Raw genomic sequence first — 25,210 nt, 5'->3', positions numbered from 1 at the left:
CAGTCCATGGGGTCACAAAGAGTCAGACACAATGTAGTGAGTAAACCACAAACAATGTCTCTAAGAGTCTGTCATTTGCAGAAAATATTTGCGCCTTTATCAAATAGAACAGAAACTGCTAGAGGTGTAACAGCACATGTTTTTATAAGATTTTACTTGAAAGGACAGATTTTGAGCCACTGAAATACATGCAATGTCTTCTGCAATTAGTCAATGAGACTTGATGCAGGGAAGTGAAGAGTTCAGTGTGAAAGGATTAAGTATCAAACAGTTCAGATACAGGGCAGTACCAGGGAATAATACAGACAGACAAAAATAGATTCCTTATTCATTTCTGTCTACAATTTTTCCACTTCCTTAGGGGTTAAAAATAGGGAGATAACAAGAATAAAAACCAGACAGTATTTATAATCATGTGCCATTTTAGCTTAGTTTCTACTGATGACATTAAGATACAGCTACATTTTGCTAATAGTAAGTGTGATATATTAAATCTACAGTCAGTTATTTTCTAGTAATCTTTTTTGCTTTTTTAAAAAATTTGTCCCCATTTAAACGAATCCATTAGAGTTTGCTAAAAAGCAGTATCAGAGTTAGATGTACAAATCACTTTTGCAATAAGATATAGAATTCCAGAACAGGCAAGAAGGATCAAAAGTAAAATAGCATAAGAATTCAGCCTGTTACTGCAGAATGTTCAGAAAATGAAGGACAAGGAGAAAACACCAACATATACACAGTAGCGTCACCCCCCCCCCAAATTTATATACTATTACATAAACATGTTCCTAATGTATGGGAAGCCACCTTAGGTTACTTAGTTTTGCTTTGGTTCTCATTAAAGTCTGATTAGTCAGAGTAAGAGGTGCAGGTGATGGTGACTTTTGAAGAGTATAAAACGTGTACTTAGCAGTAGTTTTCCATTATAACAGTTTTGATTTCAGTGCTAATATTTCTTAAAATTGGGGGAGAATTTGAACATCCATAGAAACCTTCTGCATGAAAAATTAATGAAAACCAGTATTTTTGCAAGTACCTGTTTTTCTCCACTGGGCTTTTTGTGGTTCAGCAACAGCTCCACAGCTCCCACGACTTCTTTCCTGATAGCATGTAATAGGGCGTCTCCAACATAGACGTTGAAGCTTAAGAGGAGTTCAATGAGCTCCAAGTTCTCATTTTCAATGGCAATGAGTAGAGCAGTTCTTCCAAGAGGATCGATGCAATTAATATTGATTTTAAAATAAATTTCAGCTTCTTCTAGGGATTTCTTGACGCTTGCATAATCTCCCTTTTCCACAGCGTTTAGGTAGGCTTTCTCGGAGGGTGAGAGTTCTGATTCTGCGCGGACTATCCTGAGAGGGATGCGGTCTCGATAGGGGGCATTAACATTTCTTTTGTAATAAAACTGCGCCATGTTCATGCCATGCTACGTCTTTGTCCCTGAAAGTGCAAACAAAACCGAAAACACACAAGGATTAGGGTTAGCACACTTCTTAATGATTCTGCATCACATTTAACTCACAACGATGCCGATAATAATGATAAAACTTAATTATTAAGAAGTTATTTTCCCTTTAAACCATGGAAGTAGGTAATAATTATTCAGTGATCTCGAAACACAGGTTACAAAAGTTCTTATCTAAGAAGAATAAAGAGAGGCTAATATTTGGCAAGTTACTTTTTAAAATTTTAAGTCTTTATTGAATTTGTTACAGTATTGTTTCTGCTTTATGTTTTGATTTTTTTGGCCATTAGGAATGTGGGATCTTAGCCCCCCAACCAGGGATTGAACATGCACGTCCTACATTGGAAGGTGAAGTCAGAACCACTGAATCACCAGGGAAGTTCCATACAAGTTGCTTTTAAAGATGACTTTAAAACTGATATTTGTCGGAGGTTGCACCTGTAATTTTTAAAAATTATTTACAAAATTGATCATAAATACATATTGTTTTTAACGAGAACCTTGAAAGTCAAAAGCTGTACCTTTGAGGTCCACAAAATGGACCAGGGATTTTCAAGTATGTCATTCACTGTAAGTTTTGCTCATCTTGAAGATGCTGTTGAGGTTACAGGATATCAACATCTCGGCAAAATGTTTTTTCGTTTTCATTTCTATGTTTAATGTTTGTAAGAACTGGCATTAAAGTTTCTGTGACTTAGTGATATTAATGTCAATAAAATATCATACCGAGCCTGATGAGTATAATTGTATTTTTTTCCTCTTATAAGTAAATTCATTGAGGAAGAAAGAATGTGAATCAATGGTATTATCAAGATGTGTCTAGGCAATTTAATTTCCAAAGGAAACATTTAGAAAGGGATTAAATATATGGTTTACTATGAAAATGCTATTTTTCTTAGTGCTCTTACCTCCAAAGCACAGAACAATAAACCACAAGGCAGGAATATATTTATTGTAAAATGTAATATTATTTTGAAGTTACAGTAAAGATACAGTCGAAGATGAGGAAATTACTTCAAATAAATGAGATTATCATCTCAAAATAGATTAATAAAAAATATCCAATGTCTCTCAAAGTCTTGCTGATTTCATAATCATCATAATGATACAAAGTTTATAAAAATGTATTGCTTTGAGTATAACTTCTTTATTTCTGTTAGTTCCTGACTTTATATGTACAGTCTGAACTATTTTATTTTTCTATATCATTAATATTCAATTCACTTGCTTATTTAAGTACATTTGCTTATCAAACTAAAGTGAATGGGGCATTCTAGGTACCTGAATATGCATATTTATCTTAATTAACCTTATCATTTTATAACTCAACCAGATTTGAATAATGCTTTAACTGTAGATTAAATATGCATTGCATTAACAAATGTGATTATATTTAATGTAATGTTCTCCATTTGAGAAATTATTCATTATTTGCATGCTGCCTCAATTTAACAATAATTTCAGTTACCAAGTAGTTAAGTTTTAATTTTTGATGTCCAGATTATTCATCATAATTTCTCAAATATCTAGATTCAAGGTCTAATATACAATGCTGTACATTCATAATTTGTTACTTTCTGGTATATTATAGTCAGCATTTTATTAAGGCCTCTTTATAGACTAAGCAAAAAGCAGCCATCTTATAATCCAAAACATTTTTCTCAAATGTTTCCCATCTTATCAATCTTTTTGTTTTAAATGTATTACGATCAACTACATAGTATGATATACATTTATTTTCACAATTGGAGACAGTGTTGTGAGTTCTTAAAATTACAATACTACTTTTTTGGAGGAAGATGAAAAGTAATACTGGTTTTCAAATGTATTCATTTTAGATGTTCAAATTTCTTAATTGAACTTGATTATAATTCCAGTATTTGGAGGATGCTTTAAATTACTAGAGTAATAGGAATAAAATTTATATTATCAGATAATTAAGACAATTTAATATTCCTCAGATATAACCAAAGCTTCAATAAATCAACATCATTGTGATGTTACATATCTCATTTTAATTTTCTAACCCCAAATGTACCATATACATATCAGTTGATGTTTATTTACTAAATTGTGTCTGATTCTGCTACCCCATAGGCTATAGCTCACCAGGCTCCTCTGTCCATGGGATTTTCCAGGTGGGAATACTAGAGTGAGTTGCCATTTCCTACTTCAGATATGCATCAGTGGTAACATTAAAATATTTGCCTTAACAAGGCAATTGTCACCCACTCTCCCAGCACTCCTTGTGTATTTATGTCAGCATCCATAAGATATGTGTGATCAATGATGTAGTTTTCACGTGGCAATTTTATCAGGACTACAATATAAATACCTTATGATGATAATAACTGCCATTTATATTCTATTTCAGCAGTATACATTCTCTATTACCTTACTCTTTGTCCTTCATTTTCTAGAGTTGCATCTGAAGTTTCTCACCACATTTTTGCTTAAGACTAATGTTTGACTATTGCCCAAAATATAAATTAAAATGAAAGTATGAACATACACATACACACACTATAAGAAATTCATGTGAATTATGACTCAATCAGGATTAGGAATCAGTCTCAAAGATGGAAAAACTGGATTTTATTTTATTACATTTCCTTTATTTTATTACTCATGGTATCCAATAGAAATTAGATAGTAAACAGCATTATCCTTTTCAGAGTGCAAGATGTTGGTGACAATGAAGGGATTAGTGGACAACATAAAAGATATACAAGAAATTGGGTGAAAAGAGGAGATAGATAATGAGAAATTAGAATGATTAAAATCCATTTCATTTAATCCAGATAACTGCCATAAATGTAAACTACACAAGTATGTTTCAAAAAAAGTAATACAATATTGAGATAAGGATATATACAGGGGGATATTACTTGGCCATAAGAAAGGAATTGAAATTGGGTCATGGTAGAGATATGGATGGACCTAGAATATGTAACACCGATTGCAGTAAGTCAGAAATAGAAAAACAAATATTGTATATTAATGCATGTGGAATATAGAAAAATGGTACAGATGAACCTACTTGCAGGGCAGGAATAGAGAAACAGATGTAGAGAATGGACAGCTGGACATGGTGGGGAGGGGAAGGGGAGGGCGGGATAAACTGGGAGATCAGTGTTGACATATATACACTACCATGCGTAAAACAGATAGCTGGCGGGACCCTGCTGTATAGCGAAGGAGGCTCAGCTCAGAGCTCTGTGATGACCTCGAGGGATGGGATGAGGGGAGGGTGGGAGGCTCAAGAGGGAGGGGATATGTGTGTACATTAGCTGATTCACCTTGTTGTATAGCAGAAACTAACACATTGCAAAGCAATTATATTTCAATAAAAAAAGACATATTCTAGTCCACATCATATTTAAGTTGTGAATTGGGCATGAGACTTTCCATGAGACAACCTGTCTCTCCATCCATAAAGTGAGAAAAACAATACTCATGAAGGACAGGTGAGAAGAATCAGGAGAGTTTCTGCTAAGAAAGATCATTTAGCTGCTATCTTTTTTCAAATATCCTGGATTGGAAAGAAGTTAGAATTCATGTTGGGAAGGTCAGATGGATTTAAAATACATTTGAAATGTAAATATATAATTTACAAAACTGAGTTATTTATAATGGAATAGTAAAATATAGAGAAAGAGAAAGGAGAGGGAAAGAAAAGATGGAGCAACTCTGACTGATGACTAAAAACTTTAAAAAGTAAGGAAGAGTACATAATTTTTCAGTACATCAACTTGTCCTTCCGGATTGAGATGCAGTGATACTAACTGAAGGACAAAAATCAAGGTTAACAATTTAAAACTGTGATATATGAATGTAATCGCTAAGAGACGGTGCTGATAAGGCTGATGGCTCCTGAGCTGACCCTCTTATCAGAAACTATGGAATTGCTATTGGATAGAAAGTCTGTAAAAGAACATGGGACTCAGTGACACAAATATACTGATCTCAAATGTGGAAATAAAACCCTGTTCCTGATCCTGCACTTTCAGAATGGACTTTCTGAGGGGGAAAAAAGATATATTTTTCCCTATAAGTTACAGAGTTTAGCAGATCCTTTGATTTCAATGATCCCTTTATGATGCGTAAACTGGAAGTGAAATGGCTGCTTCATCAAGTTATGTTTCAAGGACTTGGAAGAGATATGGAATGTGATGGAGAAAAACTCAAATTTTGCACATGAATTTTAAATTAACCCAATATTTATTTTCCCTAAATATGTTCAGGACTTAAGAAATAAAAATGTGAGACAGTTTCACCTTGACATCAGTCTCAAGAGAAATTTTTAAAAATTATCCCTAGATATGAAAACCGCAGTTATCGAAACATCTTGAAGATACACAGGAAAACAAAAGTTCCAGATATTTACAGAGATCAGAAGGCATATTCCCTAAAGGATGAGCTTAGGCGTGTGGTGGAAAGAACAGGGAACCTGAATTCCGAAGAACACAAAGGAAAGAAAATGCACAGAAATCTCCACTCCTGAGTGAACATTATTAAAAGTAAAATAAAATTTCCCCAAACAACTTCCTTTTTTTTCTTTTCACTTTTGATTCCCTAACTGCTAGAAGATACATCTGTACAGGTGTGAGCTCATGATACAGTGAGAAATAAACACTCCTTTTTTGTTAGGATATTACGGCACATATATAGGTTGTATTTGTATTTTTTTTCCGAAATCTGACAGGAAATAACAATTTCCCAGATGACTTATTCACACTCAAACCTATTTGGATTTTTTTTTCTTGCTATTGGTGTAGTATATAATAGCAGTAATCTTTGGCATAATGCATTGTGCAAACAAAAGCATAATGCTCTCATTTTTACTATCATTCCTAATTCCAGGCCCTTTTCTTCATCATCTTTCACACGACTACACCAATATCCTTCTAATAATCTCACTGATATTATCCTTGCATCCTCCCTATTTAGCCTCCACAATGTCACACGCCTAATATTTCTAAAATATAAATCTGATTCAATCACTCTTATACTTATAATCCTTAAATGACTCATAGCCATTCACAGGAAAAATAATAACCTATTATAGAATACGAGACCTGTATGATCTGGCTTCTAATGCTTTCTTAGATGTATCTCCCAAATCAATCCCTGAAAAATCTTATTTTACACTGACAAGAATCCCAACTACTTGGCCACTACAGCTCTAAGCATTTTCTCGTACTGTTCTTTAGAATAGGAATACTGTTCCTCCCCTTGAGCCTACTGGCAACTCCTGCCAAATTTTAAAACCTCTGTGAACTATCATAGCCTCTGTGGATTTTTCTTTTCTTCCTCTTAAGGCAGAGTTAATGACCTCTTTTATGCATCTTCATAAACCCTGTGGACTGCTTAGATTTAGAACTTTTTTTTCTTTTTCTGTGTAAGAGATTGTGACTTATACAGTATTGCATCCCAATCCAAAGCAAGTGGTTCCAGCCCCAAATTTACTGATGAGTCAACAAATTAATGACTATATTTTTAGAGTTATTTCTCGGTTGTTAGGGGTAAAGGAATAAAATTAACATGGTAAAACTGCTTTAATCATGTGTTGAAAGATTGTTTAGCCTGTTGAATGCCACAATGAATAACTGGACATCCAGTCAGTGGTCATAAGTACTGAATAGCCTGGGCAAAATGCTGTCATTTTTTTTTTTTTACCTATTTTTATTCTCTACATAACTTACCCACAAGCTTTTTTTTTTTCCCCCACAAAGACCTATAACATGTAAATCAACACATCTATAAGTCTCACCTCCGGAATATGCTTTCTATCACTACTATCTAAATAATCAGAAGGACGTAAGACTTTAGTCACTTGACTGATACTTCCAGGGAAATGAGAGCACAGAGAGGGTAAAAAAAGTACAAGACAGCCAGGGCCGGCAAACTGAATATCTTATAAAGGGAGAAATCAAGTTTATATACCAGTTAACAGGAGCCTAAAATATGCACATTAATATTTACAGAATTATAAAGAGGATAGGAGAGAAACCGAGGAATAAGAAGTAATCAGGAATAAGAATAAAAAATAGCAATTGGAGATGCTGGTAGAATGACCATGAAATGAACCAGCAAACATAAAGTTCAGATCGTGACATTCTCCCAGTTTGGAAACTGTAAAAGTGGAGAGAAAAAGAGAATAGATGGATAAGAGCCAGCATCTATAATATAGCAAATGACTGAAGAGAAAATAAATAATGGTGTGTGGGACATATTTTTAGTAGTAATGACCAAGAATTTTCATAATTACACAAGATAAAAGACCTGATATGGGAAGGATCCATAGTGCCATGTAAGATACAGAACAGCTGCTTCATAGATTAAGAAAATTATAAAGGAGGAGAAAAAAAATCCCCTAAGAGAACTGCTACCACTTACAGCATAAGGAATAGCTAGGTCAACATAAATTTTTGTTCTATCAGATGTTTTCTCAGGGGTGATAAGACTGTAAGCCAATAAATAATTCAGGATTTCAGTTTTCCCGTCAAGAAATTCCTGCATATAAATTTACCTGAGATAACGTCCTGCTCACCTGGGCAAACAGCTTCCTTATCTTTCTTATCAAGACTCTCTCCAGACCCCTCACTTGGCTATATCTGTTTAGTCGATTAGTGGTACCTGACCCTTTGTGACTGCATGGACTGGTAGCCCACCAGGCTCCTCTGTCCATGGATTTGCCAGGCAAGCATACTGGAGTGGGTTGTTATTTTCTTCTCCAGGGGATCTTCCTGACCCAGTGATTGAACCTGCATTTCCTGCATTGGCAGGAGGATTCTTTATTGCTGAGCCTCCAGGGAAGCCCTGGCTAAATCTACTGATTCTAAATTAGTAACGTCACAAATATCGCCCAATCCCCATCATTCTTCCATCTTGAAAGATCCACCTTAAATCCCTTGCACCCGGGGCAGAAATCTCTATGGATATTCTTTCCATCTGGCCCCTATGGTGGCACTACACAGCTATTTCAATGTGATGTTCTTCCTACTGCTAGGAGTGATAATGAATTTATCCTTATTTTACTAGAAAATCATATGATAATATTATGGGAAGTCCAGTACATAAAATGAATAAACGATCAGATTAACATCAGACCTCTTAACAGCAAATTTGAAAGTTAGAATATAATGAGGTATTGGCTGAAAAGTTGAGATGGATAAAAGCCTCCCCTCTCAAAATGAACTTTGAAACTAGAATTTCATATCTTTTTAAAATTATTTAAATGCAGGAAGGAATAAAATTAGTCTCACGCATACCACCTTGGAAGATTGTTCACACAAAGACCATATTTGATCACAGGATGGCACTACAGTATGTGGAAAGTATAGGTATAAAAAGAAAGATTTCTATGGTTTAAGCAATTGAATTTTCGTCTCCATTGCTCACTGATCTACATGCATGGCCTAGAAAAGGGTCTGGTACATAAAAAGTGTATAATGAATATTTATTGCAGGCATAAAATATCTGTTAAACATCTGTATGTCAAACGTGTGTATTAAGCATTGACAACACCCTGGGAAATGAAAGTCAACATCCTTGAGAAACATGGCGAGAGGGGGAAGAGATGAGATCTGCTTTAGGTAGGGTGATTGGGGTGGCCTCTCTATGACATGAAAGATGATAAAATGGCAGCTAAGTAACATCTAAAAGTGCAGAGAAGACCATTATGTTAAACTGATCTGAAAGTGGGAAAACAGTGAAGCAGGGAAAGCATGATGCATTCTAGGATGTAGAAGAGGGACAGCTTGTCAATAGAGTACTGCATGCAAGGGAGAGCAGAAGGAACGAGTCTATAGCCAGGAAATGCAGGGCAAAGATTCGGGGATGTATTCAAAACATAGTAAGTTCTTGAATGGCCTTGAGCTGGGAACTTATATAATCCAATTTCTGCTTTAATGGCCACTTAGGTTGCTGATTGATTTGGAAACAAGTTAAGAGTTCAACCCCTGGGTTGGGAAGATCCCCTGGGGAAGGAAATAGCAATGCACTCCAGTATTCTCGCCTGGGAAATCCCATGGATAGAAGAGCCTGGTGGGCTACAGTCCATGGGGTTGCAGGAGTCAGACACAACTTAGTGACTAAACCACCACCAAGAGTGAAAACTGAGAGACCTTCTGCCAATAGACCGAGTGAGTGCCATTCAACAGTCTACATCATGAAGGAGGAAACATGGAACTCTAGGATTAATAATGCAAAACTTGGGGACTTCCCTGTTGGTCTTGTGGTTAAGATTTTGCCTTCCAATACAGAGGGCATGGGTTTGATCCCTGGTCAGGGAGCTAAGACCCCACATGCCTTGTGGCCAAAAAACAAAAGCAGAAAAAGTATTGTAACAAATTCAATAAAGACTTTAAAAATGGTCCACATCCAAAAAAAAAATTTTTTTTTTAAAAAGAATGCAAAATTCAGACTGATGGTGGAATGCAGGTGGAGATTTAAGTGTCTGCTCATATTTTATTCAGCAAAGAGGGATAAGATGGAGATTTACTTTGGGCAGGGTAGTTGGGGTGGTTTATTAATATTTTATTAGCTCTGATTGAATATATTTCAAGTAATCTTCTCTAATCCTTTTCCATATCCCTATTTTTCATACCTTTGCAGAATGTGAAGATTTTAAAGATATATCATTTTGTAACAAGAATGAAAGTATATATATTGCCACTACAACACCAGAAACACTTTTACTACTTTCATTGTGTCAAAGGTGTCACTAATTGTCCTGTTGACAATGAAAGCATAATTTGCTATAAAAGAAACAATATTAAGAAGAAATGTGGAGGGAAGGCGATACATATTACAAGCAAGTGGTTTATAAGATTAAACCAAGAAAGACAAAATAACCTGGTTTCAAAAATGACATATTCAAGAGCAAAATTTATTCAAAAGTCTCCCAGAACAATCAGATCCTGCAGCCCTTAGCCAACCTTCACTTTCTGACATTGTGTGTGTGCACAGATGTGTATGTATGAACGGTAACTATGGTAACAGTGAGTCCTTTGACCAAAGGAGAAAGAAATAAATCTTGTAATCATAGCAAAAGTAATACAAAATGCTTAAATGTGTATGCACGCAATAGAATTTTTGATAAATATATGACCCTTAAATGTAAAAAAACCAATTAGATTATTGCAGAAGTAAAGATGTCACATGGCTTAGATGTTATTGCTGGTGATGGGGGTGGTAGGAGTGGTAGGAGCAGTGTGTGTGAGAGAGAAAGAAAGAGAGAGAAGTAATTCAATACATATTTCATAAAAGCGTATCATTAGAGAAGCATTAAAAATCAGGGCAGGAAATGGAATGATAATAAGCAATGTTGAGACGGTTAAAAGTTTTGGAAATAATTATTTTGGAACACCATGAGAATGATTGCATTGCATTTAAAAGTTGAATATTGAAACAAAATGATGGGAAAGCATCAATAAATGTTAGTCAATCCTTTCAGTGGGGAAGAATTTTCTAAGAAAAAATAGTGGAGAAATGACTATGAGGAAGACTCATGGTATGCGTACACAGAATTAAAAAATTCTTAGTATTAAAACATAATGTAGAAAATTAAAAGATAAAATAACTAGGAGAACTATTAAAGCTAAATATGACTGAGAAGAGGTTATTAAATAGAAAAGAAAAATCAATAAGAGTCAGAGAATAAAAAGAACAGCTTCTTTCAAGAATAGGAAATATAACTGGAAGATATCATTTGAAAATGCATTCTACTTTACTGACCTCTATAACTATGAAGTCTACCAGTAAGACAGACACATTGCATGCCAAATGTGATCACATTATATATAAAAGAATGACCAGTACCAGAAAGGATGCAGTGAAAATATTTCTCTTGTTAAATTGCTGGTGATAGTTGAAAGTGGAAGGGAACTGGAAAAATGTGTACTGGTCTTTTGAAAGGTTCAAGCCCTTTACCCTGTGAATATCTCTCCCAGGAATCTATCTTAGGGCTGTATTTTATAAAGCAGGTAATGATGTATACACAAAAGGAAAAATAACTCTTACATATTGTTGGGAAAAACTGGAGAGACTTAAAATCCAGTCATTGTCAGCTCATCAATTAAGAGCTAAATATCTACTTAATAAAAATGGTGCCATTTAACTAAAGTAAAAAGTACTAGAAATTAATATTATGCAAAATAAGCATATTAAGATCCATGCTAATCATGGAAAAATTTTTTAACACAATAAAATTAATATCTACACCAAGGATAAAACCTATGAGAAGGAAGTAACTATTAATACACTCATAATTAAGAAAGATCACCGATGGGTAACTGAATGATTTCTGTTCTTGCCTAAATTTTCTAAGTTTTTGATAAGGAGAACACAATATATTTTACTAAAAAAAAGCCTGTTAATCAAAAAGAAATTTTAGTTTATAAAAGAAACAATCAGCTGTCCTTGATAACTAGCAAAACTCTCAAGTTTAAAAGGTATTTGACTTGTTTTTTATGACTCCAAAAGTCATGAAAAAGCTAGAACAAAGAGTAATGAGTAGAGATGATAAAGAAAATGCTTTCTGCTCATCTAAGGGGTGATCTATCAACAGTAATACTTGTTGTCAAGGATTAAATGTTTCTCTTAGAGACTAGTAAACTCTGTTGCTGACAGTATTCAAGGGTGAAAGAGACAACTCAAAGGGAAAAGCTGGAGAGAGAATTCAAGAACTAGACAGATGACTTAAATTGGATAATCTCTAATGACTACAGCGATTAGACTCTGATGCTATTAGTCTCTGCTTTTGTCATTGTCTCTGACAATAAGCCATGTAACTTTAGACACATTACTAACATTGTCATTCTTTCTATTCCTCTCTTAAAGTTACAATAAATTATCTTCATACTTTCATTTTGTTGTTTAGTCGCTAAGTCATGTCCCACTCTTTTGCGACCCCACAGACTATAGCCCACCAGGCTTCTCTGTCCATGAAATTTTCCAGGCAAGAATATTGGAGTGGATTGCCATTTCCTCCTCCAAGGAATCTTTCTGACCCAGGGAACAAAACCATGTCTTCTGTATTGCAGGTAGATTCTTTGCCTCTGAGCCACCAGGGCCTTCATGCTTTTATAAAGCTTGACTTAAATTTTTACAATACTAGGTTATTTGTATTTGGTTTTGTTATATGACTTTTTGCTCTTACTTACAGAAAGGGTGTCTCTTCATTATATACAGATGAGGTTTCCAAGAAAATTGTTTCCAAATGTATTAGCTGTTTAGATAAACACAACTGTCAGAATTACTGACATTTATGATAGCTATGGAGAGAAATTAGCTTTTTGAAGATAAAACATGGTTTTCAGAAATTTCCATTGTTGTCTTTACTCTAAATATTTATTATGAAGTTAATTTAGGTATTTTTATTTCTAAAAAGTACTATTTTATTAATAAAACTAAAATATATATATTTGCTTGGATAGTGAAGATATATAGGTAGTTTTACCATCATGATGGAATTAAACAGAAGGTTTTTATTAGGGGTATAATTTTTAAAATGCACACATTTATCTTTTTTTGTTTTGCTTGTAAATAAGACAGTCTATATTAGTTTCTTTTCTCCTAAATGGTAGTTACTATGTGACATTCATTTCTCATATAGCCTTTATTTGAAGCATTTGGAGGAAATATAAAATTAGTAAACAGTGTTCCCTGTACTTATTGATTATAGAATTTGTTTTATCTAGCAAGCTCTTTTTAAATTTTATCTTTTTATTTTATTTTTTGATTTATCAAGAGAGCTCTTTAGCACTGGGGGAATAAAACTGGACTCCCCTGTAATCACTAATATACAATTCCTAATTTTTTTTTAATGTTTAGAGGTTTAATCCATGAATGTTTCTCAACCCACTGCTCTCTATATCCCTAAAACAACCTGTCCTGCCATTAAAAAGGAAAAGACAGGGGAGTTTTGGTTCACCCATTTTCAGTGACTGAAGGTAGCGTGGTGAGCCTAGTAGTAAGGTCCCGAGTTGTAAATCCTGAAGCTAATTCATTTGTAAGACTCCACTGCAATTTCAGGCAAGGAGTCACCTTTGGTGAAGCAAGGCCTTCTCCTCTATTTGAAGGTACATTCTTGAAAAGAAGGTATTCAGATGAGTGGGAGTGTAGTGGACAACCTGATCTACCCACTTGACCCTGAAGACAAACTAGTTAACTGGGATGTCTGTTTCCTGTCTGCTTCGTGGCCCCCGGAAATCTTGACTCCTCAGTGTGGGCTCCACTCTTCAGCAAAAGATTTATTGAGGCTTATTCTACAGCAGACCAGGACTATCTTGAGGGTTGAGGATAAAATATCAAGTAAAACACAATCCCAGTGGGTGAACTTTTATACAAATTATATCTCACTATAGCTTTTGAAACAACAGCAAGAATTCTCTGACCCCAGGGAGGACACTATCTAGTAGAGAAGAAGTTGTGTTAATAATCAGTAATAAATACCACATGGCAAGTTCTCCAGTAGAGATTGGGAAAGTGTTTCTTGGGGATTCCAAAGAGAAAACCATTAATTGTACCTAGAGGGAGAGAAATGCTTGTTATGTAAGTATTTAACTATGAGTAGGTGTTGCCCAGGGCTTCCCAGGTGGCTCAGTGGTAAAGAATCTGCCTGCCAATGCAAGAGATGCAGGAGACGTGGGTTCGATCCCTGGGTTGGGAAGATCCCCCAGAGGAGGAAATGGAAACGCACTCCAGTATTCTTGCCGGGAAAATCCCATGGACAGAGGAGGCTGGTGGGGTACAGCCCATAGGGTCGCAAAGAGTCAGACACGACTGAGTGACTGAGCGTGCACCAGGTGTCTCCTCAGTGACTAGTGGAAGCAAGAATTCCAGGAAGAGGAAGCAGAGGTCTTAAAAGGAATGGGGATGAGAAAGAGCTCCTGATTCTATGCTAGTTTCTGTTTCCAGGATAATTGTCCTTGTTCAGAAGCAGTTAGACTTTTTACACAATGGCTCTCCTATTACGCCTTTTAGAATTTGGGTTATGCCAATTATGTTCTAAATTACATTGTGATCTTTATTATTCCCTACCCAATACTGAACTTTTCAATGATTGTATAAATTTGGGAATATGAAAGAACTATACAAAGTCACAAGAAAAGATACATTTCTGGGTCTCAGAAAAAACTGTCAACTTCTGCTAGAGCAGGCAGCCACTCAGTGTTGCATCCAAAAGATGCAGCCAAAGGGTGAGCCATCAAAGCTGGTGGTTTCAGTGAGTAGTCAGAGTCAGACGTGGTAAACACCTCAGGCTATTCTATTCCACATGCCCAACCAATTTTTGGTCTAGGCATGTGGGAGTGAAAATTCCATTAGGGCAGCTACTTAATGAGGCCGGTCCCTCCATGTCCCTAGAAATTTGTTCTTGCATTATAATCTAGATCTCCAAAGATTGAGTCTATTTTAAAACTGTCCCTTGTAACAACAAAAACAACACTTACAGAACCCTAAATATATGCTAGGCACTGTCCTAAATTTTACTTGTATGAACTCAATCCTCAGGAAACCCCTTTGGGGCAAGCACTATTATTAGGGACCCATAGGATGGTTAGTGAGATAACTAACTTGACAAGGTCACAAGGGTTTTATAAGTGTGTTCCCTACTCTGAGTCCAATGTCTTTATCCCCTATTACACATTTTACTATTCTCTCTGTTAATGAATGGCCATTATGTTTCCCAGTGACTGGGCTTTATCATGTTGTCTAATTTTCCAGCGATTGCCTTACCTGTAGTTGGTCTCCTAATTCTGAACCTCAGATTCCTCATCACTGTCTCTCAGAGAATCCTTTTGACTCTTCACCAACACTGCTGGACCTCACCTAAACATCAGTCCCTCAGATCTTAGGCAGATTGACTCTTGGCTGCCATATTAACCTATCCTCAACGTAATGGAATTTTATTTGTCATTCCCCCACTGGCTCTTCTCTTTGGAGAATATTTGCAGGCTGTAAATAACTTCTAAAAAGACCCACGGCAAGTCAGGGTCCCCTCATCTCCCCCTCCCCACTCTCCAGTCACAGCATCTCAAATAATCTGGGTCAATTCGCTATGAAGGCAGCTAGGAAAAGAGAACATAATTTAGTCCTTTGCTCCTGTGAGATGTAGCAATTAGTAAATAATTAAGTGTGGGTTTCACTCCCAATGTTAAATTAAGCCCAGAAGGTTAAAGCTCAGTAGAATTGTGCTGCAAGGCAACGCTCACTTTCTTTGCTGTTTCTGGATGGTAATTCAGATTGAATAACATCCTAAAAGCACTATACAGTTAACAGAAAAGCAGAAGGCATAAATATTATAAAAGGCAATCTCTTCCTTTTGTCTTGAACTTTAAAATCTTTCACTCAATCTTTTCATGTCCTTTCAATTTACCAAGTGAGTTTATTTCTACGCTGAACTCAAACATCAATTATGCAGAGTAAAAACAAATTAGTTTTTTTAAAACCAGACTGCTTAGAATACTCTTCATAAAAGTTCATTATGCACAAGGAATTCAGCATCTCCTAAATACCTCTAACAAGTATAGTAATTACCATAGCAACTTAAAAGATGACATTTATTTGGCAAAGCAACTTTTCACAGGTTATTTGGTTATTGTCCAAATGTATGATAGATTTGCCTTCCAGAGAATTCTGTTATTCTGTACTGTCATTTGCCCTATGACACTGTGATAATTTTTTTTAACAATATAAAGCTAAATCATGATGTTTAAATACTCATCCTAGAAGTTTATCTTCTTAGTATATTGGCATTGAATGATTTAAGACCACATTTAAAACAGCTTTTATCAGCAGGCATATTAGTATTTTCTTCCAAATTCACTGAGCTCTATGTCTTTGGAAATTTAACAGATATGATAGAATTATTTATGTAAGTGGTATAGTTTATTTTCCATCAAGTCTTCATTTAAACTTTAACTAAATGAAGCTAATTCTCCTTAAGTCAATGTTCTCTTGTTATTCTAAGAGTTGGCCTAAACTAATTTAAGGAATTGATTTAAGAAATGAGAAAGAGCTATGGTTTATTTCATAGAATTCTCCATTCTGCCTGGCTCCATTACAAGCAGCTCTTAGATCTTTGCTAATTTTCTCTGCTTCCTGGGGACCCAGCTGCCTTAAGGAAATTGAGGAATTAAACTATCAACATCTACTCTAACAGCAATGATCCCACACCACCTCAGGTAAAACAGTTAATTGGTTTTGTAAACATCTGCTGGTTTATTAAAATTATCATGAAAGTAAAGCTGGAAGTTGATATTTTAGTTGTCAGTTTACCATTCAAAATTGCAATCCCCCAGTGCCATGATATTAAAAACCTCATAGGTGCTTTGTATGCATTAGTGGACTATTTAGATGAAAAACTGAAAAAAAAAAAATTATCTATCAAATATTTTGTCTACAGAGTATGAGAAATTGGAATACAAATAAATATTTATTTTTCTTAAACCAGATGTTTGACACATTGTAATTATAGCCTTCTGCCAATGAAACCAACATTATTTGGAAGTAAAATAATCATTATTATTCAAATTCTATGACTTTTTTGTATAAATTTTAATGAAGATTAGATATACTTGAAATATATTTTAGTCAATAATTATTTTAGATCTCCTCTTTAAATGTTATATAATGAATGACTATAGCAAAGACCATCTTAACAGGAGATAACTTTCATTATCAATACTTAATCAATGCTATATTTGGGGGATTTAGTAATAGCATAGAGCTTAACTTGATCTTTGCTAAGTTTCTGCAAAAATAATCTGATTTTTCTAGTTGATAATTTTTGAAAAATTTCTGTATATGATGGTTAATTTTACTTGTCAACTTGGCTGGGATGCCCAAATATATGGTTAAACTTTTCTAGGTATGTCTATGGGGTGTTTCCAGAATAGATTAGCATTTGAAATAATGGACCAAGTGAAGCAGATTACCATCCCTAATGTGGGTGGGCTGTATCCAGTCTTTGGAGAGCCTGAATGGAGAACAAAAAGGTAGAGGAGGACTGAACTCTCCTGCCTGACTACTGAGCTGAGACATTGGTCTCCTGATTCTGGACTGGGACGGTGTTCCTGGTTCTTAGGACTTCAGACTGAGACTGGAATTTATGCCACCAGCTGCCTTAGTTCTTGGGTTGACAGATGACAGACTGTGGTACTTCTCATCCTCCATAATTGCATGAGTCAATTCCTTATGATAAATATAATTTCAATCTATGTATGTATATATATATATCTATGTATCTATCTATCTATCTAGGCATGCTCAGTTGTGTCCAACTCTTTGTGACCCCATGACTGTAGCCCTCCAGGCTCCTCTGTCCATGGGATTTTCCAGGCAAGAATACTGGAGTGGGTTGGAATTTCCTTCTCCAGGGGGTCTTCCTGATCCAGGGATCCAAACTGCATCTCCTGTGTCTCCTGCATTGGCAAGCAGATTCTTTACCACTGAGCCACCAAAGCAACTGCCGATCAACTATCATCTGTCTATCCATCTCTGTATCTCCTATTGATTCTGTTTCTCTGGGGAACCCTAATAACCTGCACTTTCAGCTGCCTCTTCTTTTGTCAAATTTTAGAACTCCTTTTGAGTGTCTGTAGTTTGCACTTTTAAAAAACATAAGATTTGTACTCAGCAACAGCTGGTTTGTACCTCAGTACTATGCCTTCAACTAGTGTGGGGTCTACACATAATAACCTATCTCGGAGTTATGTTTTCTCATGTGCAAAATCAAGATAGCACTGACTCTCAGAATCCTGTGTTAAAAAGTCAAGATAACATATATTAAGCTTGAATGGTGCTTGAATTCTAGAAGATACACAATAAATGCCTATTGAGTTTCAGCCTTGACTATACTGTACACTGGAATAGGGTAACGAAATGTCACAACCCGGAAAGTTTTGGTCTGAGAGACCTCAGGTGATTTTACATTTCTTATAAGAATAAAACACTAGAGCCTTAGTACTCCTGCTTCTAAACTGAATAGAAGGTGTGTTGCTTAGGAGCCTAACATATGGGTTTTTTAGTCTCCTGCCACTTGCCCTCAGGGTAGTTATCTCCTCTCCTTGGAGACTCTGGTAGATAATGATGCCCACATGCTGGGTTGTCGCTATGCAAATATGGTTCAGTGTACAAAAGTGGCTGATACACAGATATTCATTGGATGGTGATCATCTTTAGTTTCCTTGAATTTCTAACTGGCAAAATTTCTAGATGTAAACTCATGAAAATAATTTGTCAATGTATGTTAAAATTGAGCTTAAATTCCTATAAATTTAAGACACACATATATTAGCATACATATTCCATGATACATGTATATAGAATGTAATAGCCACCGTATAGTTTTTTATGTGAGAAATATTTAAAATAACTTTATAAAATTAACCTCCAGACTATAAAAGACATTGATTAACTAAATTCAAAGTTCATGACAGGACCGGGTTTTAATAATCTACTACCATTCAATGCATTTAATATTTATCTGTCAGCTTCAGTTTTATAAGATTGGGAAAGTATAACTATGTCATGAAAATAATGGAAATGTGGATGAATAACTGATATTAGAAGTAGTCTCCAAGATGCAACATCTACAGGTGGGTAGTTAGATTTATGAGCTATCAAGATAAAATGCATGCATTTGTAAAGAAATGCATTTTAACTAATTATTTAGTATATGAATAAAACAGAGTGAACATGACACTAAACAAGAATAATTACTATAATATGAGCCAATATAAATCATAAAAATGATGACACAACACTAATTACCATCCAACACTGATGCTCTGGACTTTGTGATGTAAATTCCCGTGAATTTCGTAAGTCTGTATTTCAAGTAAAAAATTCAACAATAAGAGTGCTTCCCCTCCATTTAATGGCTTGATTTTTCTAAGCTAAAAAGAGAGTTGCAGAGTACAGAGAATTCCCTTTACTTCTCTTAATGTTAATATACTGTTTTGTTCAATCACTATCTTTTTAAAGAAAATAAAAATTTTTTATATTTTAAATTCATTAATAGAGAAATAAATACTAATATATCATATGTATAATAATAAGTGAGTCTAACATACTTCAACTAATCAAGTATTTTATCACCTGTCTTTTGACAAGAAATAATTGGAAGAATATTTGTCTAAGAATGAAGTCAGTCAGCATCTCATTTGTCCCATAAATAAGACAAGATGCCTTAGGTATGGCAACATATTTTATTGTTACTACAGAGAGGAACATAAAAATTGTTCTCAAATTGTTTTTCTAAGATGAGGAACACAGCTCCATATTGGCAAATATTTTAAAATGAGCATATCACTCCTCTAGCAAAGGATCAAGGTAAGCTAGCCTGAAAAATAGTTTAAAATTCCTCACCAAATAGCCACAGTGAATGAAAAGATCATGGTAGATGATCACCCTTCACTCCACCCTGCTGGAAAGACAACTGGAAGCCATAACTGTGCAGAGGTAAATGACGTCTTTAAACTGGATTGTAAGGTGATCACTTATACATAAAATGAAACTTGTTATGGGTTCTTGCGAGGTAAGAAAACAAAAAACTTTTTAAATAAAGGATAAACATGAATATTTCACTCCAATAACTTATAATGGGATATAATAAACAAGTCAGATATTCAGAACAATCAGTCATTTGTCCTTTCATTTTTTAATCCATGGAAACTTTATCAAACCTTTACAGTCTTTGGGTGTTAAATTGAAAATTTAAAAATACAACAATGTGGCTCTTCCTTTTAGAAAACTTGCATTTTTAGATAGTGAGAAAACTAATGTATCAGGTATGATCTCATAAGTGCAAAAATATATTTAGAAAGATTTATAGATACTTGGGAAGCTTCACAGAAAGGTAATATTTGAACTGCATTTTGAAGAAGGAAGGATGTGTCATGTAGGGAAAATATGGGCCATATTAGGAAGATGGAAGCCACAAAAGGATGGAATTATAAAAAGTCCGCATATAGCCCTGGTGGCCCAGACAGTAAAGAATCTGTGTGCACTGCAGGAGACCTGGGTTCAATCCCTGGATCAGGAAGATCCCTTGGAGAAAGTAATGGCAACCCACTCCAGTATTCTTGCCTGGAGTATTCCATGGACAGAGGAGCCTGGCAGACTACACTCCATGGGGGTCACAAAGAGTCAGACACGACTGAGTAACACTTTCACTATTTTTAACTTTGCCACATGTATTTAGAGGATGGCTCAATAGAAGTCCTGGAATCACATAAAAACCAAGGAAGATCAGTCAAATAGATTAAGTAATTTATTTTTAAAATGTTGTAAAATGCTTAACCTATGCTAGAAAATAGATATAAAATGCTTCTACTAGTTTCTTTAACTTTTTATTTTGAAATTATTTTAGATTTACAGAAGAGTTGCAAGGAGAGTTCAGAGAATTCCCTTAACTTCTCTTAATGTTAATATCTTATATAAGCATGGTCTTTTATCAAAAATACCATTAACTGAACTGCAGACTTGATTAGACATTCACCATCTTCTTTTACTTGTAATATTCTTATTCTCTTCTAGGATCCATCCCAGAATACCACGCTGCATTTAGTCATCACGTCTCCTTAACCCAGTTTGTGACAGTCTCTCAATTTTTGTCTTTCATGAACTTAACTTTTGAGGAACACTGAGCAGGTATTTTGTAGACTATTCCTCAGTCTAGGCTTGCCTGCTTTTCATTAAGATTGGTCTGAAATTATGGCTTTGGGGAAAGAATGCCACAGCAACCATCTCATTGAATCATCCCATGATGCCAACATGGCTTATTACTGATGGTGGTGACTTGATCACTCCATGAGGCCATGCCTGCCAGCCTTCTCCACTCTCTTATTTGGTAGAAACAAACCAACATGTCCAAACTCATGTTCAAGGTGAGGAGAATTAAGCTTCCCCTGCAGGGAGGATTATTAAAGAGGTTTTGGACATATGTTAAAACCACCACAATAATTAATATATATCTGAGGGAGATACTTCGGGGTTATGTAAACATCCTTTCTCTCCTTGAAGTTTGCCTACCGACCTCCATCTGTGGATCTTCCCTGAAGCAATAATTACTATGGTGCTCTAGTGTGGTTTTTCTATTTCTCCCATTCCTATAGTTATTACTTGAAATTCTACTTTAAGGGAAATATATCCTTTCAACTCTTATTTATTTATTCAATTATTTATTTATATCATTATAGATTTGGAGATCTTTATTTTATTGTTGAATTGTAACATAGTACTATAATTTTTTGGCTGTTCCAGCTGTTTCAACTTTGGCCAATGGGAAGTCTTTCAGGTTGGCATAGGTGTTCTTTTGTGATGCTCATATACTTTTTATTCACCTACTGAGCACTTTGTTGCTTTCTGGGGTTTCCCTGGTAGCTCACATGCTAAAGAATCTGCCTGCAATGCAGATCAGGGTTCGATCCCTGGGTCAGGAAGATCCCCTGGAGAAGGAAATGGCAACCCACTCCAGTATTCTTGCCTGGAGAATCCCATGGACAGAGGAGCTCGGTGAGATACTGTCCATGGGGTCTCAGACACAACTGAGCGACTAACAGTCGTTGCTTTCTAACACTATAAGATGCACCAGGCTCATCTTCTATGCCCCTTGCCTCAGTCCGAGAAGTAAATGTTTTTCAAAGGAGTCCAGTTTTTTAATTGGAGTGTGATATTTAGAAATTAATATCTGGGTGCTTGCTGTGCTTACTGCTACTGTGGCGTTCCTGATGTCCGTTCTAGCATCTCCCCTTGCCCACCTGTAACTGCTTTTTCTGACAATAAGAAGTTTGGGGTTCATGCATTTATAACATATTAACCTGTGAGTGAAACAAATGTTCCTTGCCATATCAGTAAACAAAGAATGTTGTTTACAGTATCAAGCCATCACATTACAGCTGACCGGAAGGTGAACTCTGAGAGAACTCAGGATAGAAACGGGACGCTGCTATCGAGCCACCCCAAGTGGTGCACCCCACGGAGACTCAGGATGGGAAAACACAAGACACTGGCCCCAGAGAGCTGCGTGCATATCAAAGGAACAATGTCAATGCGCCCAGACTTTTGTATCTTCCCACACATAGAAAAAGCACTAACTTCAGTACCTTGAGATATCTGGTTTTCCTTAACTAACAGAAATCTTTTGAAGTTCCTTTCCTACCTGGTGTTTGTTGCAAAAAGCTCCTATATATCCTGGCTTCCCCCTTACCCTCCGAGCAATCTCTCAGAACTATCCGAGAGGCTGCATTCTGGGCTTAAGTCAGTTTTGTCCACCAAAATAATTCTCAACTTGTAGATTGTGCTTTTAAGTTAAGAAGTCTGTCTGTTGCACTTAGTATACACAGGGGCCTCCCCGGTGGCTTGGAGGTAAAGAGTCCACTTGCAGTGCAAGAGACACAGGAGACATAGGTTCAGTTCCCGGGTGGGGACGATCCCCTGGAGGAGGGCATGGTAACCTACTCCAGCATTATTGGCTGCAGAATCCCATGGACAGAGGAGCCTGGTGGGCTACAGTCAATAGGGTCGCAAAGCATTGGTCACTACTGAAGCAACTTAGCACGCATGCAATATAAACAAAATGGAGTTTTTGAATTGCTATACCACATCCCAGTGAGAAACAGATTTACCAACCAGAGCACAGTGGTTGTGTACAGTTCTTTGTGTCTCAGCCTTGAAATATTTAGACAAAGCGTTAATTTCCAATATTATTTAGATCATCTCCTTTTCTTCCCCACCTTTCCATTGTTTTTTTTTTTTTTTTTTTTTTTTTCATAGTCCAAGGGAGATTGGTTATTAACAAATTACTATGTGGGATAAAAGATGTAAAGCTTATGTTAGATCCCCTAAAGTGAAGTGACGAGCCCTTGCTTGTCTTAATAATGTTGAAGAAATACCCCCAAACTTAAATCACAACATGTAAATATTAATGAGTATCCTGGTGCATGAAAAGCAATTAATATTTACCATAAAATATCATGAAATCAACATTTGGTAAAATAACAAAATATTTGTTCAATCAAAGACTATTGCTGAGATTTTAATATGTATTTGACAAGAGCTAGTAAATTTAAGGTGGATAGGGCATGTGGGCATGCGTGCTCAGTCACTCAGTTGTGTCCAACTCCTGCGATCCCATGAATTAAGACTGTGCACTTTTGAGTCCTCCAGACTTCTCTGTCCATGGGATTTCCTAGGCAAGAATACTGGAGTGGATTGCCATTTCCTCCTCCAGGGGATCTTCTTGACCCAAGGACTGAACTGAGGTCTCCTGCATTGGCAGGTATATTCTTTGTCACTGAGCCGCCTGGGAAGCCTGTATAGGGCATGGTCTTTCCTCAAAAAAAAAAAAAAAAATCGCTTACTTGTGAATCAGTGCTATTCTAGGAATATGCACAAAAGGAAGTGGCTGTGAGGTCTATAGCCATGGGGTAATCAATATGTTTGTAAACTCACACAGCCTAGAGAGACTTTTAAGTATGTGAGCCTTTCAATTGTCAACAACTTTCATGTAAAGGAGCTCTGTTTTCAAGGTAGATTGTATTTGGAAATTGTTCTCTTTCTGCCAACGATCAGAAACATTAGAATCTTCTCAACATTGAAACAAAACTCAAAGGAAAAGAATGCTCACAATGGCTGCATATAAAATAAAGAGAAAGAGGACCTGAGAAAACAGAAAGTCAGTGTCATAAAAAAATGTACTGGCAACTTCAAGATTGTACATTTTTGCTCAGCAGCCAGGGCTGTAAGAATACAATTGCTCAACTTGGTTAGCTCCACCTGAATTGAAGAATCAACTCAAGCTTTGCCTACTCTTGAAAGAATTTCCTGACCCTCCTCCCTGCTAGCAATGGTAGGTTCAGATAGGTGTTTTATTGCCATTCCCTGCAGCTATAGTCTCAAGTTTTGAGCAAATAGATTCTCTGAGCATTTAAAATCTCCATTGTAATTCACTGAGCTTCTTTCAGTCCCACCCTAGCTCCAAATATACTTGAAGGGATTTGATAATACAGCACCTCCTTAACAATAAAGACTGTTTCCTGCTCTCTGTATTCCCACTACCTACCCTATAATAATCAGTTTTGTTTTGTCACGTAAGTGAATGAATTAAGATTGTGCACTTGAGCTCTTTACAAGAGCAAATGGAGATTAAGTACACAATTTTTGTTAGCAACCTCTAGACAAAGAAACGACTGTTCCTAAGCAGGACTGCGTGGAACACTAAAGTGGTAAACAAATGATGATAAATAGATTGTCAAAAGCAGAATGCACACTTTGCCAGGAACCATTACATTTTGTCACATGTATCAAAGGCTTCCTCTAAGTTTTTAGTTAAAGGTAACTGAATGTTAAAACCCAGTACATATTTTAGATTTTGTAAGTTTTCATGTATAAGATATAAGTTGTATAATAAACCCATGCATTCCTTTCCCACATTATGAATGTAATGCTTCTCAACTCATCTTAAAAAAAAAATCTTTTAGAAAAGCAAAAGAATCTCCTTCAAGCTATATGGGGTGAGACCTATAAGAAAAGTGTTACTGCCTAGTATTGGCCAAACACTCAAGTATTTTCTCTTACCAAATCATATCTAACAAAAGCCTTTGCGTTTAAGGAAATTGTATATTATAGGAGCACATAGAAGAAAAATGAAATTTTTCTTGTGTGAATCTTAAAGAACTTTACAGAATAGGAATGAGTACCATTTTGACAAATAGAGAAATGTGGGAAAGGTAC

General features: G+C 35.8%; 1 protein-coding gene across 3 annotated transcripts in view; it reads right to left on the bottom strand.

Moving 5' to 3' along the window:
* The window catches only part of TRPC4 (transient receptor potential cation channel subfamily C member 4), a 184,855-nt gene that overhangs the window by 127,498 nt on the left and 32,147 nt on the right, over positions 1-25,210 (bottom strand). For all 3 annotated transcript variants that reach the window (XM_043477366.1, XM_043477367.1, XM_043477365.1), the window contains exon 2: positions 1,037-1,440. In XM_043477366.1, coding sequence (XP_043333301.1) covers positions 1,037-1,420 — 384 coding nt within the window. In that variant the 5' untranslated portion in view covers positions 1,421-1,440. The remainder of the gene's footprint in view (positions 1-1,036; positions 1,441-25,210) is intronic.

This window comes from Cervus canadensis, chromosome 9, assembly GCF_019320065.1.
Source record: "Cervus canadensis isolate Bull #8, Minnesota chromosome 9, ASM1932006v1, whole genome shotgun sequence".
Taxonomy (NCBI): Eukaryota; Metazoa; Chordata; class Mammalia; order Artiodactyla; family Cervidae; genus Cervus; species Cervus canadensis.
This window is presented reverse-complemented; position numbering and strand designations above follow the sequence as displayed.